This window comes from Schistocerca piceifrons, chromosome 5, assembly GCF_021461385.2.
Source record: "Schistocerca piceifrons isolate TAMUIC-IGC-003096 chromosome 5, iqSchPice1.1, whole genome shotgun sequence".
NCBI lineage: Eukaryota > Metazoa > Arthropoda > Insecta > Orthoptera > Acrididae > Schistocerca > Schistocerca piceifrons.
Genome location: NC_060142.1, coordinates 374,165,668 through 374,189,898, shown reverse-complemented (window position 1 = coordinate 374,189,898; position 24,231 = coordinate 374,165,668). Strand labels below are relative to the sequence as shown.

The window sequence follows — 24,231 nt, the reverse complement described above, 5'->3', positions numbered from 1 at the left end:
TACAAAATTTGTCTGAATGTATTCCCTTTCACTAGTTTCTATCAAAAGTTTTCTTCGAACCCAATCAAATGCTGTATTTACTTTTACTATCCAATTCATACCCAAAAGAAAATCCTCATTAAATTCCTGAATTACAAAACATCCATGTGTGAACAACTTGCCTTCAATTAAAAATGTCACTAAAGCCTGGCTTTTTACCAATTTACTGCTCTTCCCAGTAGCACCTTTTATCTTTACCCCAACAACTGGCATTTCAACATAATCTTTCCCCACTTTCAATTTCTTGCTTAACCTTTCAGATATTCCCGAGATCTCACTTCCTGTATCAATTAAACATTTACCAATCCATGACCCAATTTGAACTTTTATATAAGGACTGCAAAATTGATCACTTTTCTCAGAACCTGTATCCTCATGTAATAAATCACTTTCAATTTCCCCAAACCTATACTTATCAGAATCATATGGTATATCATTACATGTATTATTTGTCACAGTTATAAAATTTGCACAAGACACAAAATTGTCATGAGTACTCTCTATTATCTCAAATAGCCAAGAATTTTCATCCAAATCACATTGTATACTTTTGAAGTACTTATCCTTCAGCTTTTCAAAAATAAAATATCTCATCTTTTTCCACCACTCAGGACATACAGTTTCACATACATTAATAAGCATCTTTCTAAAGTTCTTGTCAAAAGAAATAGTTTCACTGTTCAGCCATATATTCATAAGAAATGTGTGTGTATCATTAGTATCTGTAAAAGTTTCACTTAGGTTAGAAGTTATACATGTGTCATCGTTATTTGTGTAGTCAGATTCTTTACCAACAACATCAAAATTCACACTTTCACATACATCCAGCTTGTGAGCTTTATTCATCCTGGTAACATCCCTGGGAATTTCTATAATATTCTCACTATTTAATCCATTTTCAACCATGTGTATACCCAACTCCCTATTTAAACTAATGAAATACCTTTCCTCATCATCATCATCAATACCATTACCATCATTATCAACTTTATCAACAACATCATTATCATTACACATATTCAGGTCATACACATTCAAATTATCCTCCAAAATATTATTTCCCCTTTCTAAAGTTACCAGATCCCTTTCACCAACATTTTCATTCTCACGGCATGCATTCTCTCTTTCATTCACACACATCTCTGAACTACTATAAATTACATCATCTGACAAAGTGTTGTTCTTTTCTGCCCAAGTGTAAAACTCTGTTAAATTAAATGAATCACAATTACTTTTATCTACTGTATGTTCTTGTGTACTGAAAATGTTATCTTTATAATCATTATTTTCCTCTTGAAATTTCTTCAATAAGTAACAACTAATGACCTCATGTGATAGCTTAGGTTTGGAACTGTCCTGTTTGGGTTTATGATAGTCACATCCATTGGTCCTTTCATCATGCTCACCTTCTGCCTCAACCTTGCGGACCTTCAAGGGGGCGTCTACTCGTTTTTTATTTCCAGTTCCTGTTTGAACTGCTAATTGTGGTTCTGCCAATGTCTCTGATCAACATTTCTGTTCCCATTCCTATGCCAAACATTACCTGATTGTTGGTAGTTTCTATTGTACTGATCTCTATCAAAATTTCTGTGATTTTGATCCCTAAAGTGTTCTCTATTTTGTTGATTATTTCCGCGAAAATGTTGTCCTTGTTTTGGATAAAAATTATGGTCCTTCTTTTGAAAATTGTTATATCCCCCTGAATTTTGACTGACACCATGATAATTGTTTTGTTCCCTTTTTTGAAAGTTATCATTTCCCCAATTTTGACCATTACCTTTCTGAGTAAACCCACTGTGTGTTCTTGTTGTTACCCTATCCAACTTTTCAATATAATTGAGAAACTGCTCTACATTACTATCAGGACAATGAACTAAACTCAACTGCATTGCTGATGGCAATCTTCTCTTTAAGGTATAAATTTTGATCAAGTCATCCAAAGGTTTTGTTAAGTGAATAAGTTTTTGAAGTTCACTTTTGCAAAATTGTTTCATGTTCCCATCTGATTCTCTATAGTTTTGCCCATTCAAAAATTCACTTTTGATTCTAGTTTGTTTAAGATCATCCCAAAATTTTTCCAGAAATTCTGATTCAAATTCTGAAAAGGTCATCCCCAAAGTTACAATCTGGTTTGCCCAAGTCAAAGCTTCCCCTTCCAAGAATTTTTTCACAAATTTAATTTTTATTTCATCTGGTGAGCGAGGTAAAAAACAATCCTTACAATACTGCATAAAATCAATGGGATGTAAGGGTCCATCTACCGAAAAGTGCTTCACTGGAATATTAGATACAAGATTACATGTGTTGACATTGTAATTTTTGCTTTGAAATTCAATGTCAAAACTTTCAATTGTTTCGCTAAGTTCTTTGACAGATTTTTTGTTTTCTAAATCATTGCATTCTACTTTTTCTTCTAGAGTAACCAAACGATTGTCAGTTTTTTGTTCTACATTTTTTACTAAAACTTTTGTATTCTCATCCAAATTTTTAATTTCCCCTTTTATCTCATTAAAATCGATTAAATTTCTTTCCCTATCTACCAGTAACTCATTTTTTACAGTATTAATTTCACCGCTCAATTTAACATCAATTTCATTTACTTTTGCTTCCACAGATTCAATTTTTTCCTCAACACTGCCAACTCTGTTCGAAAGCTCACCCACTTGGGTATTGACTGCTTGGACTTGCAACAAAATGTTATCAATTTTTTCATCCCAGTAAGTCTTATTGTCGTCAACTGATTGTTTAATTTCTTTCGTGAAATTTACAAGAAAACTTTTTAAATCAAATTGATCGGTTCTTTCTGTTTCATTTGACCTGTCCTGATGTTCGAAGTCTATTAAATTACTACTTTCTACTTTAGGCACAATACTCTCGAAAATCTCATAAGTCATTGTGAAGAACAAAAATTTATACACAACAATACAAAACAAGATAAAAATATTGTTTTAACAAAATACGAGCGTTTCGTGACTTATCTGGAACACTCTTCTACTGTTGCAAAACCACGTTTTCCATCCATGTGATTGTTGACCAAAATTCTTGAAGTATTTTCTTCTGTCGAAAATTATATTTTTTGCCGAAACATTTCTTCTCCAAAACTTTTACTTCCCGATGGAACACAAACACTGTAACACACATTCTGAAGAAACTGGTATTAACACACAAAAATTTTCTTCCTCGTAGCACTGTTGAAGATCTCGTGAACACAATATCCTGGCTACAGTCCCCAGTTGAAATATGGCTTCCCGGCTGAGACACAAGTTGAAAATATGGTCACTATTTTTTATTTACTTAAGTTTGCCATATTTCGTGACAGTACCTTTTCCGTTAGACGTTTGCAAGGCGATATTAGTCTTGGCTTCAGTTGTCTAAGTGTGATTCCACAATGCATCTATGTCAGCTGCAGAAATGACGTGGTCCAACATGTTTCATTTTGGTGTTTCAAATACAGTTTCTTCAAATGTAGTTTCTTCTTTTTAGTTAATACAAAAATAATAGTAACATAATTCAAAATTATTTATGACTGCGACCTTCACATTGTTCTTCCGTCAACACACACCAAGAGTTAGTTGCCGACTGACTATAGTCAAAGACGACTCCAACGTCAAAGATATTTTACACAATTCACAAGTTTCCACTTGTTATCAGTCTCTTTGCTATTCTTCGATACATTTTCTAATAGTAATCAATATGCTTTTACTCTCAAAAACAGAAGTAAATTAACATATAATAAGACAAATTATAATAAATTCTGACAAAAATATAAGAAAACATTTACAATTTGGTATCGACAAATACGGTAAAAAAAAATAACATCTCCCAGATCCATTACAGGTGCAATACCTGTTCCATGTTCAATTCAAGAAATCGTATTACAGTAATATCACAGGCATATTCTACACCATAATAGATGAAGCTTGTCCATGAAAACATCTGTCAAATACACACTCCACTTCAGCTTATACATAGCCTTGTTTGTGGACATTACAGCCATTCAGATATCCTCCTAAACAAATGCACTGCCTGTGAGGCCAAATGCAGAGCATAGTGCTGAGCATAAGATGTTTTGCTTCAGTTGTTGCTTCACAACCTGTGCCATCTGGAGCTATCACCTCCCCTCTCCTTGTTTTGCCCCCTGCTGCATTACACAGCCACTCAACCCACTTTGTCTGCAGGGCTGTGTGTGTGTGTGTGTGTGTGTGTGTGTGTGTGTGTGTGTGTTTTAGCTCTGAAGAGAGACTTTGAATGAAAGCTTATCCACAGTTCAGTCTTGTTTGTGTCGACTTCTACTACCTAACACCTCAAATGTACAGTAAATCAGTACATGGATAAACTTTTACACAGACCAATGAAAGGATGTACGTCATATTGTGGTAACATTACTGTGTGTAAAGTGATATAACCTTCATATACCACTGTTATGATCAGCGTGCCATTTAAAAGCTGTTAAAATGATATGGCTGACCAGTAGATAACTACTGTTTTGTTCATTATACAGGTTGTTCCAAACATTTAAGGTCAAAATTATACAGATAAAGAACCAGCACGATAATATGAAAATTTCAGGAGGTATGAGGTCTTGAATGGGTGATGTGTGTGGAGTAAGTGCTTGTAAATTGCTTGTGTTTCATAAGAAATAACTGTATGCTGCATTGGCATTGAGGTTATCTTGAAAAAACACACCATATTCATCTGTCGCGTATATCCATGATTTAACCACAGTCTACATTTCATGACTAGATTTGAAGATGGTGCAGTACTTGTTACAATAACGTACAGAAATGCATTTCTTATAAGGTGCAGCAGATTGTAGTGCCTGGAAAGCTGAACAAATATATAGATAAAAGATCTGTAGGAGAAATGTATCATAGTAGATATAAATATAATGGAAGGAAACATTCCACGTGGGAAAAATTATATATAAAAACAAAGATGAGGTGACTTACCGAACAAAAGCGCTGGCAGGTCGATAGACACACAAACAAACACAAACACACACACAAAATTCAAGCTTTCGCAACAAACTGTTGCCTCATCAGGAAAGAGGGAAGGAGAGGGGAAGACGAAAGGAAGTGGGTTTTAAGGGAGAGGGTAAGGAGTCATTCCAATCCCGGGAGCGGAAAGACTTACCTTAGGGGGAAAAAAGGACAGGTATACACTCGCACACACACACATATCCATCCACACATACAGACACAAGCAGACATAAATATGTCTGCTTGTGTCTGTATGTGTGGATGGATATGTGTGTGTGTGCGAGTGTATACCTGTCCTTTTCTCCCCCTAAGGTAAGTCTTTCCGCTCCCGGGATTGGAATGACTCCTTACCCTCTCCCTTAAAACCCACTTCCTTTCGTCTTCCCCTCTCCTTCCCTCTTTCCTGATGAGGCAACAGTTTGTTGCGAAAGCTTCAATTTTGTGTGTGTGTTTGTGTTTGTTTGTGTGTCTATCGACCTGCCAGCGCTTTTGTTCGGTAAGTCACCTCATCTTTGTTTTTATATATAATAGTAGATATAAATATATTTAAAAACAAAGATGATGTGACTTACCATACGAAAGCGCTGGCAGGTCGATAGAAACACAAACAGACACATACATACACACAAAATTCAAGCTTTCGCAACAAACTGTTGCCTCATCAGGAAAGAGGGAAGGAGAGGGAAAGACGAAAGGAAGTGGGTTTTAAGGGAGAGGGTAAGGAGTCATTCCAATCCCGGGAGCGGAAAGACTTACCTTAGGGGGAAAAAAGGGCGGATATACACTCTCCCCCTAAGGTAAGTCTTACCTTAGGGGGAAAAAAGGGCGGATATACACTCTCCCCCTAAGGTAAGTCTTTCCGCTCCTGGGATTGGAATGTCCCTTAAAACCCACTTCCTTTCGTCTTTCCTTCTCCTTCCCTCTTTCCTGATGAGGCAACAGTTTGTTGCGAAAGCTTGAATTTTGTGTGTATGTGCGTGTCTGTCTGTGTTTCTATCGACCTGCCAGCGCTTTCGTATGGTAAGTCACATCATCTTTGTTTTTAAATATATTTTTCCCACGTGGAATGTTTCCCTCTATTATATAGTAGATATAAAGTTAGAAAAACTGGGTTGTTCAAGCCAAAGAAAGCTAAATGCACAGTCTGCAAGTACTCATAAAGATTATGCTTAAGCAATAGATCCAGATAATTTTGAATCCAGAGTTCTGCTCTCGTAATGAATTATCCACCTTACTACTGCGTGTGCCAATCTTCCTAAACTCGCATTGCACATGGCTGAGTGCTCTTTCAACCATGATGTTTTCGGCTGTTACAATTGCCATATATGGAGTGGTTTAGTATCCATATATTACGCTCATCTTGGATCACTAGCAGGAATTTTCCCTTGTCGACTTTCGTTCAGGAATTGTATAAGATTGACTAGGAGGACATTATTTGTTGCCACCTCAGTTGCATGCTTCATGTTATCTTACGTTCATTCATGATGTGCTGCCACAGTTGTCAGAAACTGTACTTCATGATCTCCATGAGATTGTGTTGTTTCAACACAGTGGTAGGGTGCAGCATCCTACTTTGGTGCTATGATATTAATGTTCATGAGAACCTGAAGAACAGATACTCTCATCATTGATTGTAAAAAAACTTTTCCTGTGAGATTACATAATTTCATTATTAAATGACACCCTTGTAGGACCTGGAAAGTAAGTTGTTTGTAGAGTTGTAGGTGCTTGTCTTCATTATAAAATGTGCAATGGGTAGGTGAGAGTGTGTGGCAAAGTTTTGCCCACCCTTGTAGAGTGTGTCTGGAGGATGATGCTCATCATTTTGATTTTGTTTGAGCTTAAGTATTTTGCTGTAATATGTGTACTGTTTTATATCAGTAACAGTTTAAATATTGATTTCCTTATCTCATAGTAATCAGTTTATGATATACCAAGTGTATAAATTTGGTCCTAAATATTTGGGATACTCTGTATATTGCCCGTGAGCTCAGGAAAGCTAGGGGCAGATTGCCAGCAGATTAATTTTTTGCTGTTGATTGTCACTTAAATTTCAATATTATAATCATTTCATATGAAAACATTTTGAATTAAGTTATTTTACATGGAAAATGTATAAAAATAATATCCTTATTTTTCACTTAATAGTGTTTTCTTTTATTCCACATTCTTTTATTCTCCTCTCCAGTATTGTTCAGTTGTTTTGTTACTATTAAAAATTTTGTTTCAGTGACAGGGCTTCCTTAGTAACAAATTGAAATGTTTTCTTCTTCTTATTTCATGTTTTCCTATATGTATACTATGCAAAATTTTTACTTACCTTTATTAGTGTTGTAAAATGTATTTCATATTATGAGATACTCAGCTTTCTACTTCCATAGCTGAATTACCCTAGTGATATTTGAAAATTGAGCTGGTGATAAACTGATTCAGATTTTTGTCTCATCAACAAACATTTCCTGCTTTTAGGTGCTCTGTATATCAGTTCCAGAAAATATTCTGTACCTCAGGTAAAAGAAGTGTTCCATGCATCAAGATGAGTAAAAATGAGTGAATTTTGCTCCTGATTGTCATCCCTATGTGTTTCTTGTGAGCATGATCATGTGGAATCTGTGATAGTTTTATTTACATAATAATTTGGAATCATTTATTTATGCTTACACACTAGCTTATAAAATACCCCTTGTCTCCCTCACACCAGAAATTTAAAAAAGAAATGTCAAGATTTTTGCACTTGCCTTTTCTTCAGTTGCTAAAGAATAGAGACATTTTCTTTTTCTTATTGATGATGGTCCAAAGTTAATTGTCTTAAGGAAGTATGTATACATATATTTGTTAGACAGCGAACATCTTGGTTTATATACTTCTGAATAAAACAACGTTGTTCAGTAGCAATTGGAAATGCATGAAGTCACAATTAGACTGCTTAGGTCGCAATGTAGTGTAGAAAGACATTTTTTACTGGGTACTGCTATTTTTAATGTCCTCCTACAAGTTCCTACTTCAGATATGTGAAATATGGAATTTAATGAAAATTTGCATGGTAAGTGTTTATTTGATTAGTAATGACATGTTTTCTAGTGGCCTCTTTTGCATTAATTGTTATTTTGTTTTATGACAATTTAGTTGTTGTTATTACCACAATTTCTGTTGAAGTTACATGTTACGTTGTATGATACAGTCCTTCAGTGTGTAGTTTTATTAATTTTGGAATTGTGATGAAATTGAATTATGCACACAACATTAGGATTTAAATGTGAAACTGACAGATCCTTGCATGCTGCTCCATAAAGCTTATTAGTTTACTGCAACATTTACTGGAAAAACAAGAAACAGAGCTCACACACACACACACACACACACACACACACACACACACACACACACACACACTGTTTTTTACCTGATACTGCAAAATCTGATATTGAATTCACTTCATACATGACTGTGTTAATGCATATGCTGTGAAGAAAAGAGGAGCAATTGACCGTGAAATCCATCATTTTGTTGCAGCATATCTAGATTTCAACATAGTCATCTGCACTGCATATAATAACAGGTGACATTTAGTCCAGAGTGTCATTTCGTAAGCAATATTAGGTTGGTGGTGTAGAGTGTACAGGAGTCTGACATGAAGTTCAGTTCATTGTAGACTTCTTTGTGCTCTACACTAACCGATATTGAGTACTAAATGAAACATGGGGTGAAATCTACATCTGCTGTAATAAAATGATGGCTTTTGCAATTGATTGCTATTCTTTTCTCTATTTTCTACATTCAAAGATTACTGAGCACAACGGGATCACATGGATTCCATCGTATTAATGTGTTCCCAAAAATACGTGATATATTATTGATTCGTAAAGTTGGAATAGAAATTTGATTGAGTTCTCAAAAATGAGAAAGTTAATGTAATTTAATTGGATAGATAAAAAATCTACTCAACAAGGGACGGAAGAACACACACGTAAAAGACTGTTCAAATTGGCAAGCTTTTGGAGCCAGTGGCTTCTCCTTCAGGCAGAAGGGTTGAAGGGGAAGGAAGAAGCATGAAGGAAAAGGACTGAAGAGGTCTAGGAAAAGGGGTAGATTTCGGGGAAAGTCACCCAGAACCATGGGTCAGGGGAGACCTACCCTACGGAATGAGAAGGAAAGACTGATTGTTGGGGACTGCATTGGGCAAGATTTGAGGTTTTCAAATCTCGTCTGATGCAGTCTCACACAATCAATCTTTGCTTCTCATTCCATAAGGTAAATCTCCCCTGATCCCTGATTCTGGGTGACTTTCCCAAAATCTACCCATTTTTCTAGATCTCTCCAGTCCTTTTTCTTCACCCTTCTCTCTTCCCTTTCAACACTTCTGCCTGAAGTAGGAACGACTGGCTCTGCAAGCTTGCCAATTACAACAGTCTTTTACGTGTGTGTTCTGCCGCTCCTGGGTGAGTAGATGTTTTATCTATCCAGTTAAATAAAGTTAATATAAGTTATTTTGAATGCAACATTGTTCTCTTACACACTCCTTTAGATGCTTCGTCAGCATCATAAATTTTTTGTGGTTCAGTACCATTTTAAGTTCATTTTTGCTGCAGCATTCATAACTAGAGTGAAAATTAGATACTTATTTCAGTGTGTGTGTTTGTGTGTGTGTGTGTGGGGGGGGGGGCAGGGCAGGTGGAGGGCGGCGGGGAGGGGGGGGGGGGGAGAGAGAGAGAGAGAGAGAGAGAGAGAGAGAGAGAGAGAGAGAAATATTTCTGGAAAACCACCTATAAATCACATTTAGTTTTCTATGTACCCATTTGTTATTGTATAATCTGAAGTTCCTGGTAAATGTTTCATGTCAGAAGAAATTAAGAATCAGTCACAGTCTCTTGAGAGTGAGAACTGTAAGAGTCATGTCACATTTATTTCAAAAGACCTAATGTTGGTGAAAGAAAGAAATCCACTGGTTCTAGAATAGGAAGTTGGGTAGTTGTTATTGTATGGTGGTGTATTTTCACAAGAAACACTCTTCAATATGGTAGTGTTTTCACGAAAACTAAATGATTTCCAACATTAGAATGGGTAAGTTTTATTGCAGATGATCCTTTTGTAGAATTTTTATAAGAGTTCTTCATGGAACAACCCATTGGTAATTTATACTTGAAATATGAACTTCTACCGATGAAGCCTTGACAGTTAAATGCAACATTTTAAGAAGGGACCATCCCAGTAGGAATTAGTTTTGAGAAAAAGCCACATCAGTTTTACAGAATTGATTTGATTTGATTTATGGAGGGGGATGAAAACAACAATCATCTAAGCCCACTGTTGCCCACAGTGAAGCAGAGTTTATGTGTGGTTTCGCTCCCTGTGATTCTAGTAAGCCAACTGGTACCCTTAAAAAGTAATAGGAGACCCTTTACTGGTTCCTTATTAGACACGATTTCATCAGGCTCTACCAACGTGAATATTCTCTGTCTTCTCTTCAGAGTTTCACTTTGGAAGATAAGATGTGGAAAGTCCAGGTTGGAAAATCAGTAATATTATGAAAGGGATAAATTGCTATATTCAGTTGCAGGCAAGCATAATGAGAGAGAGTTACACATTGAGCTTTCAGTCAAAACCTTCTGACAAGGACACCTTTATTAGTCTTTTCCACTGGCAGTGAAATTTTTCATCAAAGTGGATACCCCTAAACTACAACAGAGTCAAAGGTCATACTGCTAAAAGCCTTGTCGATATCCAAGCAGAGGCAGAGAGCTGTTTCCTGAAATGTGGAACCTTTCCCACCTTCCCAACAATTTGGTGATATGCTGTTTCACGTGACTTTCCTAGTTGTCACGTGTGTTGGTTTACATGTATTGGAACCTCATTTAATCTCATCTCCTTAATGTGCACATTAACCAGTTGTTCCAGTGCCTTTAGAAGAAAGGAGATCAGACTGATCGGTCTCATATCCTTTGCCTTGGTATGATCAGTTCTCCCTGGCTTCAGAATGAAAACAACCATCACCGGCCTGCAAGGATTAGGAATGATTCCTGTTGCTAGGCTGGCCCCAAATTTTCTATGTAGGGAACTAAATAAGTTGTCTCCTGCTTGTTGCAGTAGAAATGGAAAGATACCATCTGTGTCTGGTGACCTGAGCAATTGAAATGTTCCTCTGCCCATTAGATTTTTTTGAAATCAACACATTCTCTGGTAGCATCCCAGTTTTCCCTTTGATTACCTGTAAATCAATGTCCCTCAGGGAATGTATTGAGGAAAGAGAGTCAAGTGCATTGAGGGAAGAGTGTCGTCAGGTGCACGTCTAGCATTTCACTTACTGTTCTTGTATACTAACTTCCCTCCTTCCACAGAGTGCCTGCTGGATTAGTTGGTACTCTAGTGAGGATCTAATGAAATCTAGCACAAGTAGTTGTACCTTCCACTTTCTCACAGAATACCTTCCAGGAAGACAGCTTCGCTTGCTTGATCACAAGGTTGTCTCCTTTCTTCATTGTAAGGTTGAGCAGTCTTCTTACCTGCTTCCTATGCACTTTCATAAATTTGTTCCACAAAGATACATTCCTCTTTGTGCATTTCTAGGTGATTGGGCAGTTTTCTAAACATGAAGTCATAATGTCATATGTCACTGTGCGTGCGCCATTTCCTCAAAATATGCTGGATTTCTAATCGAGGTCGTTACTTACAATGAGCATGAGTTTAGGTCTTTTCCATACGTGTCCCAGCATGTTTTATTAGGATTCCTGTAAACCATGGTTTGTTTAACACCCATTTCAACCCAAAATGTAACAAACGTGTTCAGTTTCCACGGCCACATGCCATTGTTTGACGTAACTACCCATTAGAGTGGACCAGAAAGTTATGTCTGTTACTTCTTCCTTTCTTCTATTCCTGAAAGTAAATTCGCTACCCCTGTCCAAGATTTTCATGCTATTTTCTTGAAGAAATTCAAGTATGTGCTCACCTCTGGTGTTGGTGTTGCTGCTTCCCCACATCAGGTTGTGGCTGTTGGCTTCACAACCAACCAGCAGTTGCTCATTCTGCTGTGAGCAGCTATCTACCAATCTCCTCACTTCCAGGAAAGAATTAGTACTGTCCTTGTAAGGAAGATACGCTGAGACCATTAAATTTACCTTGTGGTTCCTTCCTCAAATTATTTCATCCTGATGGTATTTAAAGTCTCTGGAACAGAGGTCTGCCATCACCATGAACAAAATTCCATTCTTAACATAAATGCATGTTCTGGAGTTCTTTAGAGTTTTAGTGTAAATCAATGTACTTCCAGATGCTCCTAGGCTTGAAACACCCCCTTTGTATAGACAGAGTTCCTAGATGAGGGCCACGTCCACGTGCTATCATCGCAGATGATGACTCAGGGCAGCAGTAGCCTGTGCAACATTTGCACCCTCCAACCTGCTGCCATAATTTCTTCTGATGTCTTTGATTATTCTGATGACAACCTGCAAGAATCTCAAGTACAGTTTCAGATCTGCTCTCACATTGCCACTAAGGATTTTTTGCCGGCTTCTACTGTAAGGGTTTGGCCATCAAATACAACCTTTCAGTGGTTACCTTCCAATCATCCGCTGAGACCTTTTGGTTCTGTGCCCTTATTTTCTTGAACAGGATCTTTGGAAGAGTGTCCTTAAGAAGTTTTGGTACAAAAAGTTTGATCCTTTGTAGTCTTGAAAAGGTCAGCCACTATCTTCACCCGCAGCTTTCCTTCCTCCCGTGGAGATACCATGGGCATCATCTGCTTAAGCCACCCAGCTATTCCCATTTTCTCACAAAGATAAGAGAACCTTTGTGCAGATAAACCCTCCTGAATTTGGACCCTCGACTTGTGTTGTTGTTCCTCCCCAATCTTCTCAAAGAGAGCTATCTGAGCAAGCACTGTCTACTGTGAGGTGGTGTTGACCAGTGGATATCTATTTGCTACCTTGGCTTTTTCTGGATCCATTTATCCTGAGAAATGGTAGTGCCAGACTCCTCCCTTGTTCTCTTTTTTCTTCTCTTTGAGTTAGAAGGGGTCTGAGTATCCCCTTTCCCTTGTGACAGTCTCTTTCTGGAGATCTTACGTTCAAGACCAACTAGTTCCCTCCATTTATGTTTCAGAAATCATTATTTACCTTCCTTTTCTTTTTGTTCTTTTAGGAGTTTCCTCCTCTTGACCTGGTCCAACTTATAATTAATAGTTTCCACTTCGTAGACTGCTCTGTCCCCCATTCCAAATGAGGAATTATGAAGTCCCTGAATTTTTGTTTTCTGTGTTCTCCATTTTGGGTATCTTGGGTCAACACCATGAAACTCTGTGCGGTGCAGTGCTAATTACTGAGGGAAGTCACCTGGTATCCCAGAGGATCCATAATGACACATCTTCCCATGTGCCACACACACCTCAACATGGGTCGCTTCACGCCTTTCGTTGGGTATCTGGAGCTTTGGGGAAGGGGTGTGGAAGTGTATACGGGAGAGATGGGGCGATGTGGGACACCCTCCATCTAGTTCTTCTACTGAGGAAACCCTGCCAGTAGTTGTACTACCGCCAGCATAGCCCTCAGCTTCTTGCAAACATGCAGGCCTCTCCACCCATACAGACAGTGCTTCTCCAAAGAGGTGTCACTTTGAAAGGCTTACAGCATTACTAAACAAGCTTTCCACCAGTAAATGTACAAAAGTCTGTAGGAGTTGTTTTTGAAATTATTTATTGTTCATTGTCACTTTTCATATCTGTTGAAAATAAACGGACACGTGTTGTCACATTGTGTGAAGATTTATTAACTGAAAATTCTTTCTTAGTTCTCTCTTAGTACTTTAATTTTATTAGACAAAGAAAACGAAATGAAGACTATGTGAATAATGGAAACCAGAAAACTCACATGTCTTCTTAACATTAGGAGTACCATGTGGGTCATTTTTGAGCTACGAGGGTTGTCGAGGACGCTGGCCTCCTCCATAATCATCGTAGGATCAAATGCTCCTGTGACTTTTAATCATTTATGGGTTTGTACAACTCACCAAAATATCATCCCACTAGCCAACCTAGAAGTATGAAAAATTTACCTCTTATACCTGAAGCACCACATGGCTCATTTTTGACTCGTACACAGTTTAACGCAATTTGTTATCAGTAACACTGATTTTCAGACTGTAAATAGTTTCTGGGCATGCCTCGATGTTATTCAAAGATGTCGCTGTATATTAACGACATTTTAGGACAAAAATAACCTGAAATATGAAAAAATCGGGGGTTTGGACGATGCTTCTTTCAAAGCGGCATGTCAAGGAACAGATTTGCAGAAATGTGCAGTCATCAAGAAGTTAATGCAAGGAAACTGACAAATTTTGCCTTGTTTCAGAAATATGGATTCTATTTACTGACAACTGTGTTGCCTGCCAAAAGACAGGCAAGAACATGACTGTTGACAAGCAGCTGTATCCGTGGCAAGTGCAAGTGCCCATTCATACAGTACATTTCACATTTCGAATAAACCTTATAAGTATGAGATAAGTATTGGCTTTTGTGCAAATCTGACACGTGCTATTTCCTGAATATATTTCCTTGCCATGGCAAACATAAAACTCATGATCCTAGCAAGGGTCTTATTCAGCATGTTGTTAAAGAAGTGGGCCCAGCCATTCCTCATCCGTGGTCGTAACATAACGACTGACAACTTCTTCATTCCATGAAACTGGTGGATGAGCTGAAACAAAAAGGAACAAGTTTAGTTGGCACTCTTCTGAGATCACTCATAGAGATCCCTCCTGTGGCGCGAATTGCTAATGACGTGTTGTATGCAACACACTTATACAAGTTGGGCAACAATCTTCTCACCGTATACCAAAGGGGAAAAAAGTCCTTATTGTGAGTAATGTGCATGCTAGATGTCAGGTCAATGAGAATACTGAGAATAAACTTTCAGAAACAGTGAAGTTATACTAAAGGTGGAGTCGATATAGTTGACCAAATGACGAGACTCTAGTGTCCTGGCTGGCACCCACTGATGGCCTGTGCATGTCTTTGACAACTTTCTTGACCTTGCTGTGATCAACGTTCACACAGTTTTTAAGTTACTTATCCTTAACAAGATTTCACAATGAGAGTTTATCCTCTGAGTAGCAGACGAGCTTGCTAGCCCCTGCAAACCGCAGAGAGAAGGCAATCTCCCCTTGCAGGCACTCGGTACTAGTGCTGGCCAACCTGAAAATAAAAAGCATTTTCGAATTCAGGCTTCCTACAAAGAACAAAAGGGGACTAAAACGTCATAAGTATGTGTAAAGTGCAACAATTATATGTGCAAAAACTGCTGAACCAAAACTCTTGTCCAATGTCTGTACTCTGTGTCTTTCCTAGTTTAGACAATTCTGTCCACTTCTTTGTCCCGAAATATTTCTGAATCTTTATAATTCTAGAGTGAATTTGTTCTTTGTTTTGGTTCCGTGAATGCAGTAAACAAGAAAACATGCACAGCACCTTTGTCACATGCTGCATTTTAGAATCTTTTACAAATACTTCATACTTACTGTATTTGTCTGTAAAAGTAGTAAAACTATCAATACTTGTATAAACAGTATGTTTTGACTTTGTTTCAATATTTTTACAAAGAAAAACTATGTAACATTGTTTTACTTACTTGTTTTAATTATTTTTGATGAAAGCCTGAGGGAACACTCAAAAAAAAAAATTTCTGAAAATTTATCTTTGGTGGTGTGCTATTCATTTTAGAGACCAAATTATCCTTTTCGTTACATTTTAGAGACTTCTTGAATGTATTGTTAACATTGTGACACCTAAACCCCACCCAGATACCAATAAAACAGCGGTTACCTGTTGTTGGTAAAAAATGACCCATGTGGTACTTCAATAAGTACAATGAAGTCCATTACTTCTAGTGTTAAAAAGTCAATTTCCAGGTCCATATAACAATTCTCAATCTTTAATGTTGGAAACTTCTTTGGTTTCTCTTTTGATATGCAGGGGGTATAAAGTTTATGAGGGACATAATATCACAGTATTTTGACTATTTAATTGGTCTGACATGAGGATATTTCATCAAACGATATTATCCTAGAGCATCTGTTACCTTATTGTAGACTATATTTATCTTCTATTGCTATGTAACTGAAAGAAAATTTCTCTTACATTGCGCACTTACATCTGTGAAATTGAATCTTTGATACCTGCCTAATGAACGCTTTTTGCTTATCTAGGGAAACTTTTTTTTCGCTATTGTTTATTTAAATCTTTAAAATCTTCAGTCCTCTTTTTGCTGCCTCAGTGCAGATTTTTTATTCTGCTTCCTCCTTGTGAGTTCCAGCCTTTGCCCAGATGAGTAAATTACTTGCACTCTTCTCTTGATTTTGGCCATCTGTGGACTACATGAAGTAACTTCCGTTACTGTGAACTAAGGTTACATTTTGTAGCAAAAATAGAACATGATACTTTTAATTGAACAGTGTACTTTAATACACATTGACACCCATAACAACAAACAGAGCCAAAGCTAAAATGATGATGATGATGATGATGATGATGATGATGATGATGATGATGATGATGATGATGATCATCATCATCATGATCATGATAACAATAATAATAATTATAATTATACACTCTCTTCGAGCCATTGTAAGATGGGACTAACGAAGTTAGATTTATCTCTTCCTCTGACTTCATCATGATGTTAACTTTGTTCCAGATTTTCGATATTTTCAGTGTATGTTCATTGTTTCACTCTGTTCTTTTCATTCATCTGTGATGTGCTCTTTGACCTTTTACTGAAAACCCCTCAAGTTTAATCTGGTTTCGAAAAGTTAGCAAGTCTAGAATTTCTACTTTCGTAACATTGATTCCTGCTACAACCTTTTTCAGCTTCCCTGGTCCAACTGATTTGCATTTTGCGATTAGTGTTGCAAGGGTCAAATATTTTTTTAGATAGTCTTTCTGGGGTTCATTCAAATGAAGTGACCATGAAACCAAATTCTCCCTTTCCTGAGAACATAGATAGATTTACAGTTTAGGTGTAGATTTCACCATCACTTCATCTCATTCACATACTCCCAACTTTCCTTGGACTGACTTTTTCTGTTGTAGCTTCCTTTCTTTATTCTCCAACTCTTCAGTTTCTCGCTTTTTGTTGAGCAGTAAACATTCCACTGCATAAAGTTACTCCAGTTTTATGAGTGTTGTAGTGTTGGAATTTTGTTTGTAGTGAGAGTGATTTTTTTATTGTAATTTTCCTTTGATAATTGACAAGCCATTTCCATTTTCTGGGCTATGCTTTTGTTTGCTTCTTTATCTAGACTGTTAGACTGTATTATTTCCCCCAATTACTTAAATTTAGTCAATCGATTCTACCATAACTTTTGCTTAGGTATTTAGGAGCTTTTTTAATGTTCAGTATGAATTCTGTCTTTTCGAAAGAAATTTGTAATCCCGCCTATTCCACTGTCTCTTTCATCAGGATGATTTTCTCAGTTGCTGTAGTGATGTTTTTGGAAAATATTGCTAAATCATCTTAGAGTTTTTAATTACCAATGTGATTCCTGTGATTCCTTTTTCTTGAAGTTTATTGTTCCATTCCCTTATTACCTTTTCCAAAGCACAGTTGAAGAGCAATGAGGAGAGACCTTCACCTTGCCTTTCACCAGTTTTTATTTCAAATGGTTCTGAAATTTCTCCGAGGTATTTTGTTTTAGACTGTGTTTCTATCAGTGTTTCTTTAATTATTGCCAAAGCTTTTGGCTGTGCCAAATTCTTGTAGTATATTGAAGAGAGTTTCTGTGTCTACAAAGTCATAGATGTTCTTGAGATTTACAAAGATTGTGGCAAGATTTTTGTTTCCTAGTCAACAGTTGCTTATGATCGCTTTCAAATTCATAATCTATTCTACACAGGACTACCCTTTTCTAAATCCCATTTAGTCTTCAGTGGTCTGATGGTCTAATTACTCTTCCAAACAGTTTTAAAGGGCATTGGATAAGATTTTGTACGTAACAGCCGCTAAAGAGATTCCTGTAGAAACTACCTTATTTCCTTTCTTGCGTAAAGGGTGTATTTTGATCGTTCCACTGCTGGCATTTTTACCACTTACTTCCAAAAGCCTTGTTATTTTTGAGTTCATTAATTATATTCTGAAGTTCAGATTTATCTGGTGGTTTTTAATTTGGAAAAACATTATCGTATTCTACTTTGACTAAAAGGTATCACTTATTTCTCAAAATTGAGGAGCTTCTTTGAAGTACTCTGCTAATAGTTCACATTTTTCTTTATTATTAGTGATTAGTTCACCTTTTTTCTTTTAAAACACAGACTTCACAATTGATACTTCATTGATTGAGCTTTGAAAGTTTTATAAAAAATTCTTGTGTTGTTACTCTGGAATCTTCTTCAATATCATGTAGAAGAGACTTTTCAAAATATCTGGTAGCAAGTCTCAAAATTTTGTTGTTCAGTTACTTTGGTTTACGAATTGCAAACAATCGACTTTTTTTTTGTGGAATACCATCTTTTCCACACTCTCAATCTGTCTTCCAAGGTATCTTCACATTCTTCATTCCACTATACGTGTTTCTCGTTCTTTGTCAATGGAGCGGTTTCCTTGGCAGCATCTATTATTTTGGTACTGTTGCTTTTCCAATCACTAGCTTCTATGTTGTTTAGTTTGTTCTGGAATATTTCTTTGTAATTTCTCTATGTTAATTTTAAATATTTTATTCTTCTGACCCCTAGTCTTGTGTTGGGGAATAAATTTTACCGTAAACTACCATCAGTTAATGGTCCGTTCCTATGTTTGCAGCTTTCTTTACCTTGGCATTTGTTACTTCTTTAGTGTTTGTACTTGATATCACAACATGATCACTTAGGACACTCTGAAATATGGATTTGACGATCTTAAAGCATTTTTTATTTTCTGGGGGCTCTTTTTTAAATATGTGGACATCAGTTTTAAGTTGAAAACTTTGCACAGACTAATCAATCTGTCACTACTTCTGTTGGTTCTTTATGTGCCAGGTTGTCTGTTGATTTTGCAAAAGATTTTATCTTCTCCAATGTGAGCATTAAAATCTCCTGACCGTACTTTGACATTTTTGTTTGGGATTTGGGGTATTTCGTTTTCAAAGGTTTCCCAAAAACATTCCACCTTATCTGGGTTCTTCCTATTGTTTTCATTTATAGGTGCTTGGAAGTTGATCAGCATGTAATGTTTGTCACCACAGCAGTAGAAGCACTCCGTCTTCAGGCCACAAGTGGCCCAGCGGGACCATCCGACCGCCGTATCACCCTCAGATGAGGATGCAGATAGGAGGGGCGTGTGGTCAGCACACCGTTCTCCCGGTCGTTATGATGGTTTTCTTTGACTGGAGCCGCTACTATTCGGTCGAGTAGCTCCTCAATTGGCATCATGAGGCTGAGTGCACCCCACAGCAGTAGAAGGGGGCAGTCTTTTTGATTGAGAGTAAAAATCTGTCTCAGAGTCTGTCCCTTGACAAATGACGGCAAATACTGTTTCTAGATGTGGAACACCCCTTTTGCGCTTCACAACTCGGGCCATCTGGATCCTTCCCTCCACCACCAGCTACTGTGAACCAAGCAGATGGGAGTTATCTTACGACACTTCCTCCCCTCTCGTAATCATCCTGGCCTCAGCCTCAGGTAAGCCTCAGGTAACCCACTGTCCACACACCCTCTGTCCAATAATTTCCCTATCCTCTGTCCTGCCTCCCCCTCCCAATTCATGTCGCTAAGTCGCCTTCAGTGTGCACTATTCCCGTCCATCCCCTAAAATTGTGCCTTACTTCCCACCCTTTGCTCCTGCATTCCTGGCCTGCAAAACAGTTGCTTCCCTCTGAGCCGTTAGACACCCACCCCACAGATCTTTTCCCTGCCTCCCACCTCTCACTCCTTCTGTCTACCCCAGGTGGCACTACCCCGACCACAACCATTCCACGTGTCGAAATACAGCATTGTCACTATTAGTCCAGCCAGCACAATGTAAGGGTGTAGGTGTGTGCGTGTGCGCGTGCATGTGTGTGGGCATGGGCGCGTTTTACTCAAGCTCATCAAAGACTAACCCTAAAAGCTAGGAAGTTTTCGGTCTCTTGTGTGTGCCTATTGGCAACTCAGTGCTTCTGCCTTTTTAGTGAGTGATCTCCTTAATCAAAAAATAGTGAAATTCTCCAAGAACTTTCCTACTACATTCATTCTCTATTAGATTTATACCCATTACAATCATCATGAGTCATATCTCGAATACTTGGAAAAATCAGTCATACGGCAGTCACTAGCAAAGCAACACCAGCTGTCTTTTGCTGCTTTAACAGTGCGGATACATGCAGTGGATTGGTGTGGGCCATTTTTCCAATCGAGCAGGGGAACATTGGAATCGAGAGCTTCAAAATAAACACCAACTGCGACCTAGTTAAGAAAGATATAGATACAGTACTGTGTTAACTGATTACAATTGGAGCCAGAATATTTGCAGCGTGTGCTTTGTGATTTTGATCATTGATTAAGCTTAGCCAGTCAATTGAAGAATGTAAATAATACGTGTTTCATCTTTGTTTTCACATCTCTCTCTCTCTCATTGGGTTTCATTTTTTTTTTTGTTGTCGACCATCTAATTTGTGTGCCATGATTACTATTCAAGGATGTTTTGAGTCAATTACTTTGTTAATTTCCTTTTTCTTTCTGGGTGAAGAAATGGTGTATAGCTTATTTCCTAGAATTTTGTGTGGATGGTGAAATTAAAATTTTTTGCCTTCATCTGAATTATTTTCATGTTTTGGACTACCTCACACCCATCTCCTTTGTGTTATTGTTTACATCAACCATACAAAGGTTTCTTAGACAGGTCTCCTGAGAGAAGGTTTTCACAATTTGTCAGCTGTTCCACGTGTTGGTTTGTGCGAATTTGAAATGAAACGGAGCACAAAGTTTCCTTCCTATGAGCACTAGCAGTTGGTACTTTTGTTTGCTAAATTTTTGCCCTGGTTATTTAGTATTAAATAAATCATTATTGACTGTCCATAAATATTATGATACTATTATCCTTCTTAGTTTATTAGTTATTCAGTTGCCTATGTTTTGCATCTGCCGTTATCAAAATATGAGCAGTTTGATTTCCATTTGTGTTGAGATGTGAAGTGTTGAAATTAGTCTGTAAAATGTTTTTGAGGAAAGATATCATTTACACCAATCCTTTTGTGTTAATCACACATTGTATTTGTTTTCTGTGAAATTTCAGTGCTTATACCACAGTTAGTTTAGTCCTGGAATGTTATTTTAGCTTTTTGTCTCTTGTAGAAGCATGTTAATTTTGAATCTACTGGAACAGCCACAGTTCACAGTATTGTACTACTGTATACTTACTGTATTATTAAGTTGTTTCACATTGTAATTATTTTAGTGTGACTGTAGAGCTTATGTGGGCATGTTCCCTATTTATATCTGTAATGCTGTGAAGCTTTTGATGAAACAGAGGAAGAAAATACTATCATTGTACTTTTAGTGGTACAGATGAAACTGAAAATCAGGGACTTGTAATATAAATACTCCTTCTAATTAAATGTAGTTTTGGTTGTTTTATGTTTAATACATGCATGCATGAGATCATACTGCTCTTCAGTTTCATCTAAATTTGCAAATTACTACTTTTTCAAATTTTCATCATGCACATTAATCATCAAATAGGGTGGTTCTGTATTATGGCGCAAGGATAAGACCTTGTAGTTAAGGAAAGGTAATATCATTTCTTTAGAATGTGATACCATAAGATGTGATACATGTGCAGTCATACAAGCTTCTGTACAATCCTTCCTATAATCGTATTGTGGTTTCCTCAGGTGAAAGCCCTGCATGGACAAATAGAACAGGAGCAGCAGAAGAAGAATGTCTTGCAGACAGAACTTGGAGTGCAGGCATCAGAAGTCGCTCACTTACGTGCAAGGGAAGCTCAGCTTATTCGTGAAGTAACACAGTTAAGAGAGGGCAAAAAATCTATTGAAGAAGAGCTGCACAAAGTTAAAGCTGCTCGATCTGTGGACGATTTGCAGATGAAGGAGTTGCAAGACCAACTTGAAGCAGAACAATACTTCTCGGTAAGACTAATATGTTTACATACATTTTTCCACATATCTGTTTGCTGTATATACTTATAACATAATAATAAATTTGTGTTTCATCAGTAATATGCTATTCTAACTACTGTAAAATTTCTTTATGTACTAGACATTGTACAAGACACAGGCACAGGAACTAAGGGAGGAGGTGGATGAAAAACAGAGGTCAATACAAGAGCTTGAGGAGGAGAGAGACTCATTTTCTAGGCAGTTGCAATTGGCTCTTGCTCGAGCTGACAGTGAAGCACTTGCTCGGTCGATTGCTGAGGAGACAGTTGCTGATCTAGAGAAAGAGAAGACTGTCAAAGAATTGGAACATAAAGATCTGATGTCAAAGCACCGAGCTGAACTTGCTAATAAGGAAATAGCCCTAAATACGGTATGTCTGTAGCCTATTTTTCTTGCCATTTCCAGCCTTTTGGTGTGCTTATATGATCTTACTATAATTACTGAGGATTTGTATGCTTATTTTCTCTACATTTATTCTTTTACCACAATTTTTTCCTCCCTTCTACTTCCTTTCACTGAAGGGCAAGCAATTAGAGCTCTTGCATGTTATATTTGTGTGTTATATTAAAGAGATGTACATAAAAAGAAAAAGGTGTTTTGTACTCTGTGCATGTGCTGTGCTTCCAAACTGCAATTTTTAGTTATAATAGTGTAGAAAAGTAAAAGATGAAGACTGAAATATGAATGTGGATAACTGAAGGTGTTACTTGTGTAGATTTGAGGAGATTGAATGTTTATTCACGTAGACAAATACTGATGTAGATGAAGTAGGTTACCCAATATTAAAATGTATGCAGCTTTAAAAGATTAAAACTTGGGACAGTTAAGATAGAAAGAATAAACAGAAGTGTAGGTGGAATTGATGAGACATCCAAAATTAGATTTTAAAAAAATGAAAATTTGGGGAATGAGATGTGCTGGGAATTTAAGGTAACTGCAGAGAGGTTTTCTAAGAGCTTCATCTCTTCATAGTAGATGTATTTGTGTTAAAGGAAGCTTAAAAGAAAGTAAAACACACTTAAAGAAAGTAAGGTTTAGCTTTTTATATCTCCAAAAGTAGTTCTGGGATAAACCTGAAACTTTGTACATAATAACTTACGAATACAAGGTCTTAGAATATAAAATTTCGTTCTCCTACTGCTTTTCAGTAGTTTACATGTTGAAGGCAAGCTAGATGATTTTTCTAAAAAATGCCAAAAATGGCGATTTTGGCTTGCTTTTACAAAAAAATATCTTCTGCAAACTCTCTTAAACCATTTTCATTGAAAGACCATGTTCTAAACCACCTAAAGACCATATTTGATGTTTCAGTGCAAGCATATAAGGCACTAAAAAGGAACAAGAAGTTGGAGTTGATTGAAAATGGGCCCATGTTTTGCTGGTACCAAATCTGACACCTTTTATTACATTCTGTAATTGTTTAATATTCTCTGGGGAAAGCAGCATAAAAGTATTCATGACTAGGAAGTGAGCTGAAGACTGAATAACTCAGAAAAGCTCCAAAAAAGAAGTTTCTTTGTATTACGACATCGTGAAATATTTCAGCATGTTTTTCTGATATAATTACAAAATCAAGCTCGTTATAAATGTCACAATTTAACTGAGCATTACTAAGCCAGTGGAGATCATGGTAGTGAAATTGTTTTTTGCGTAATAGGTGCAGCACACATTGTATGAATAGCCTGCAGGTTTTACACCTCTCACATTGTGTAAATTTTGGTGAAGTTCACTGCAGTCTTCCAGACATTTTTTGGAACTGATTCATGTTAGAGAAAATTATTTGTACGTCTTTTTCTTGTGTAATGCTATTGATATGCTAGTTTAATTGTGGTTTAATGTTCAGAATTCTGTTAGCTTAGTTTGCAGTTAAGTAAACATGAAAAATTTTATAAATGTGTTATTATGGCTCTTGGTGGCTCTAACCACTGCTAGTTCCTTTTGAAGTGAGGAAACCGGCATCCTCATTACCATAGGGGACACGCCTGATAGCTGTGCGACAGCAGCCATGGACGTGTTTCTTTACCACATATTCCCAATCTGATGTGGATTTCTTAACAAAGGATCCTAAGCTGATGATACATTTCTATAAGTGTCAGAG

At 37.1% G+C, this 24,231-nt stretch overlaps 1 protein-coding gene across 1 annotated transcript in view; it reads left to right on the top strand.

Annotated features, from left to right (window-relative positions):
- LOC124797955 (rho-associated protein kinase 2) overlaps nt 1-24,231 on the top strand; it is a 208,618-nt gene that overhangs the window by 141,055 nt on the left and 43,332 nt on the right. Inside the window, exons 19-20 of the mRNA XM_047261112.1 lie at nt 21,849-22,103; nt 22,234-22,503. Of these exons, the coding sequence (XP_047117068.1) occupies nt 21,849-22,103; nt 22,234-22,503 (525 nt within the window). The remainder of the gene's footprint in view (nt 1-21,848; nt 22,104-22,233; nt 22,504-24,231) is intronic.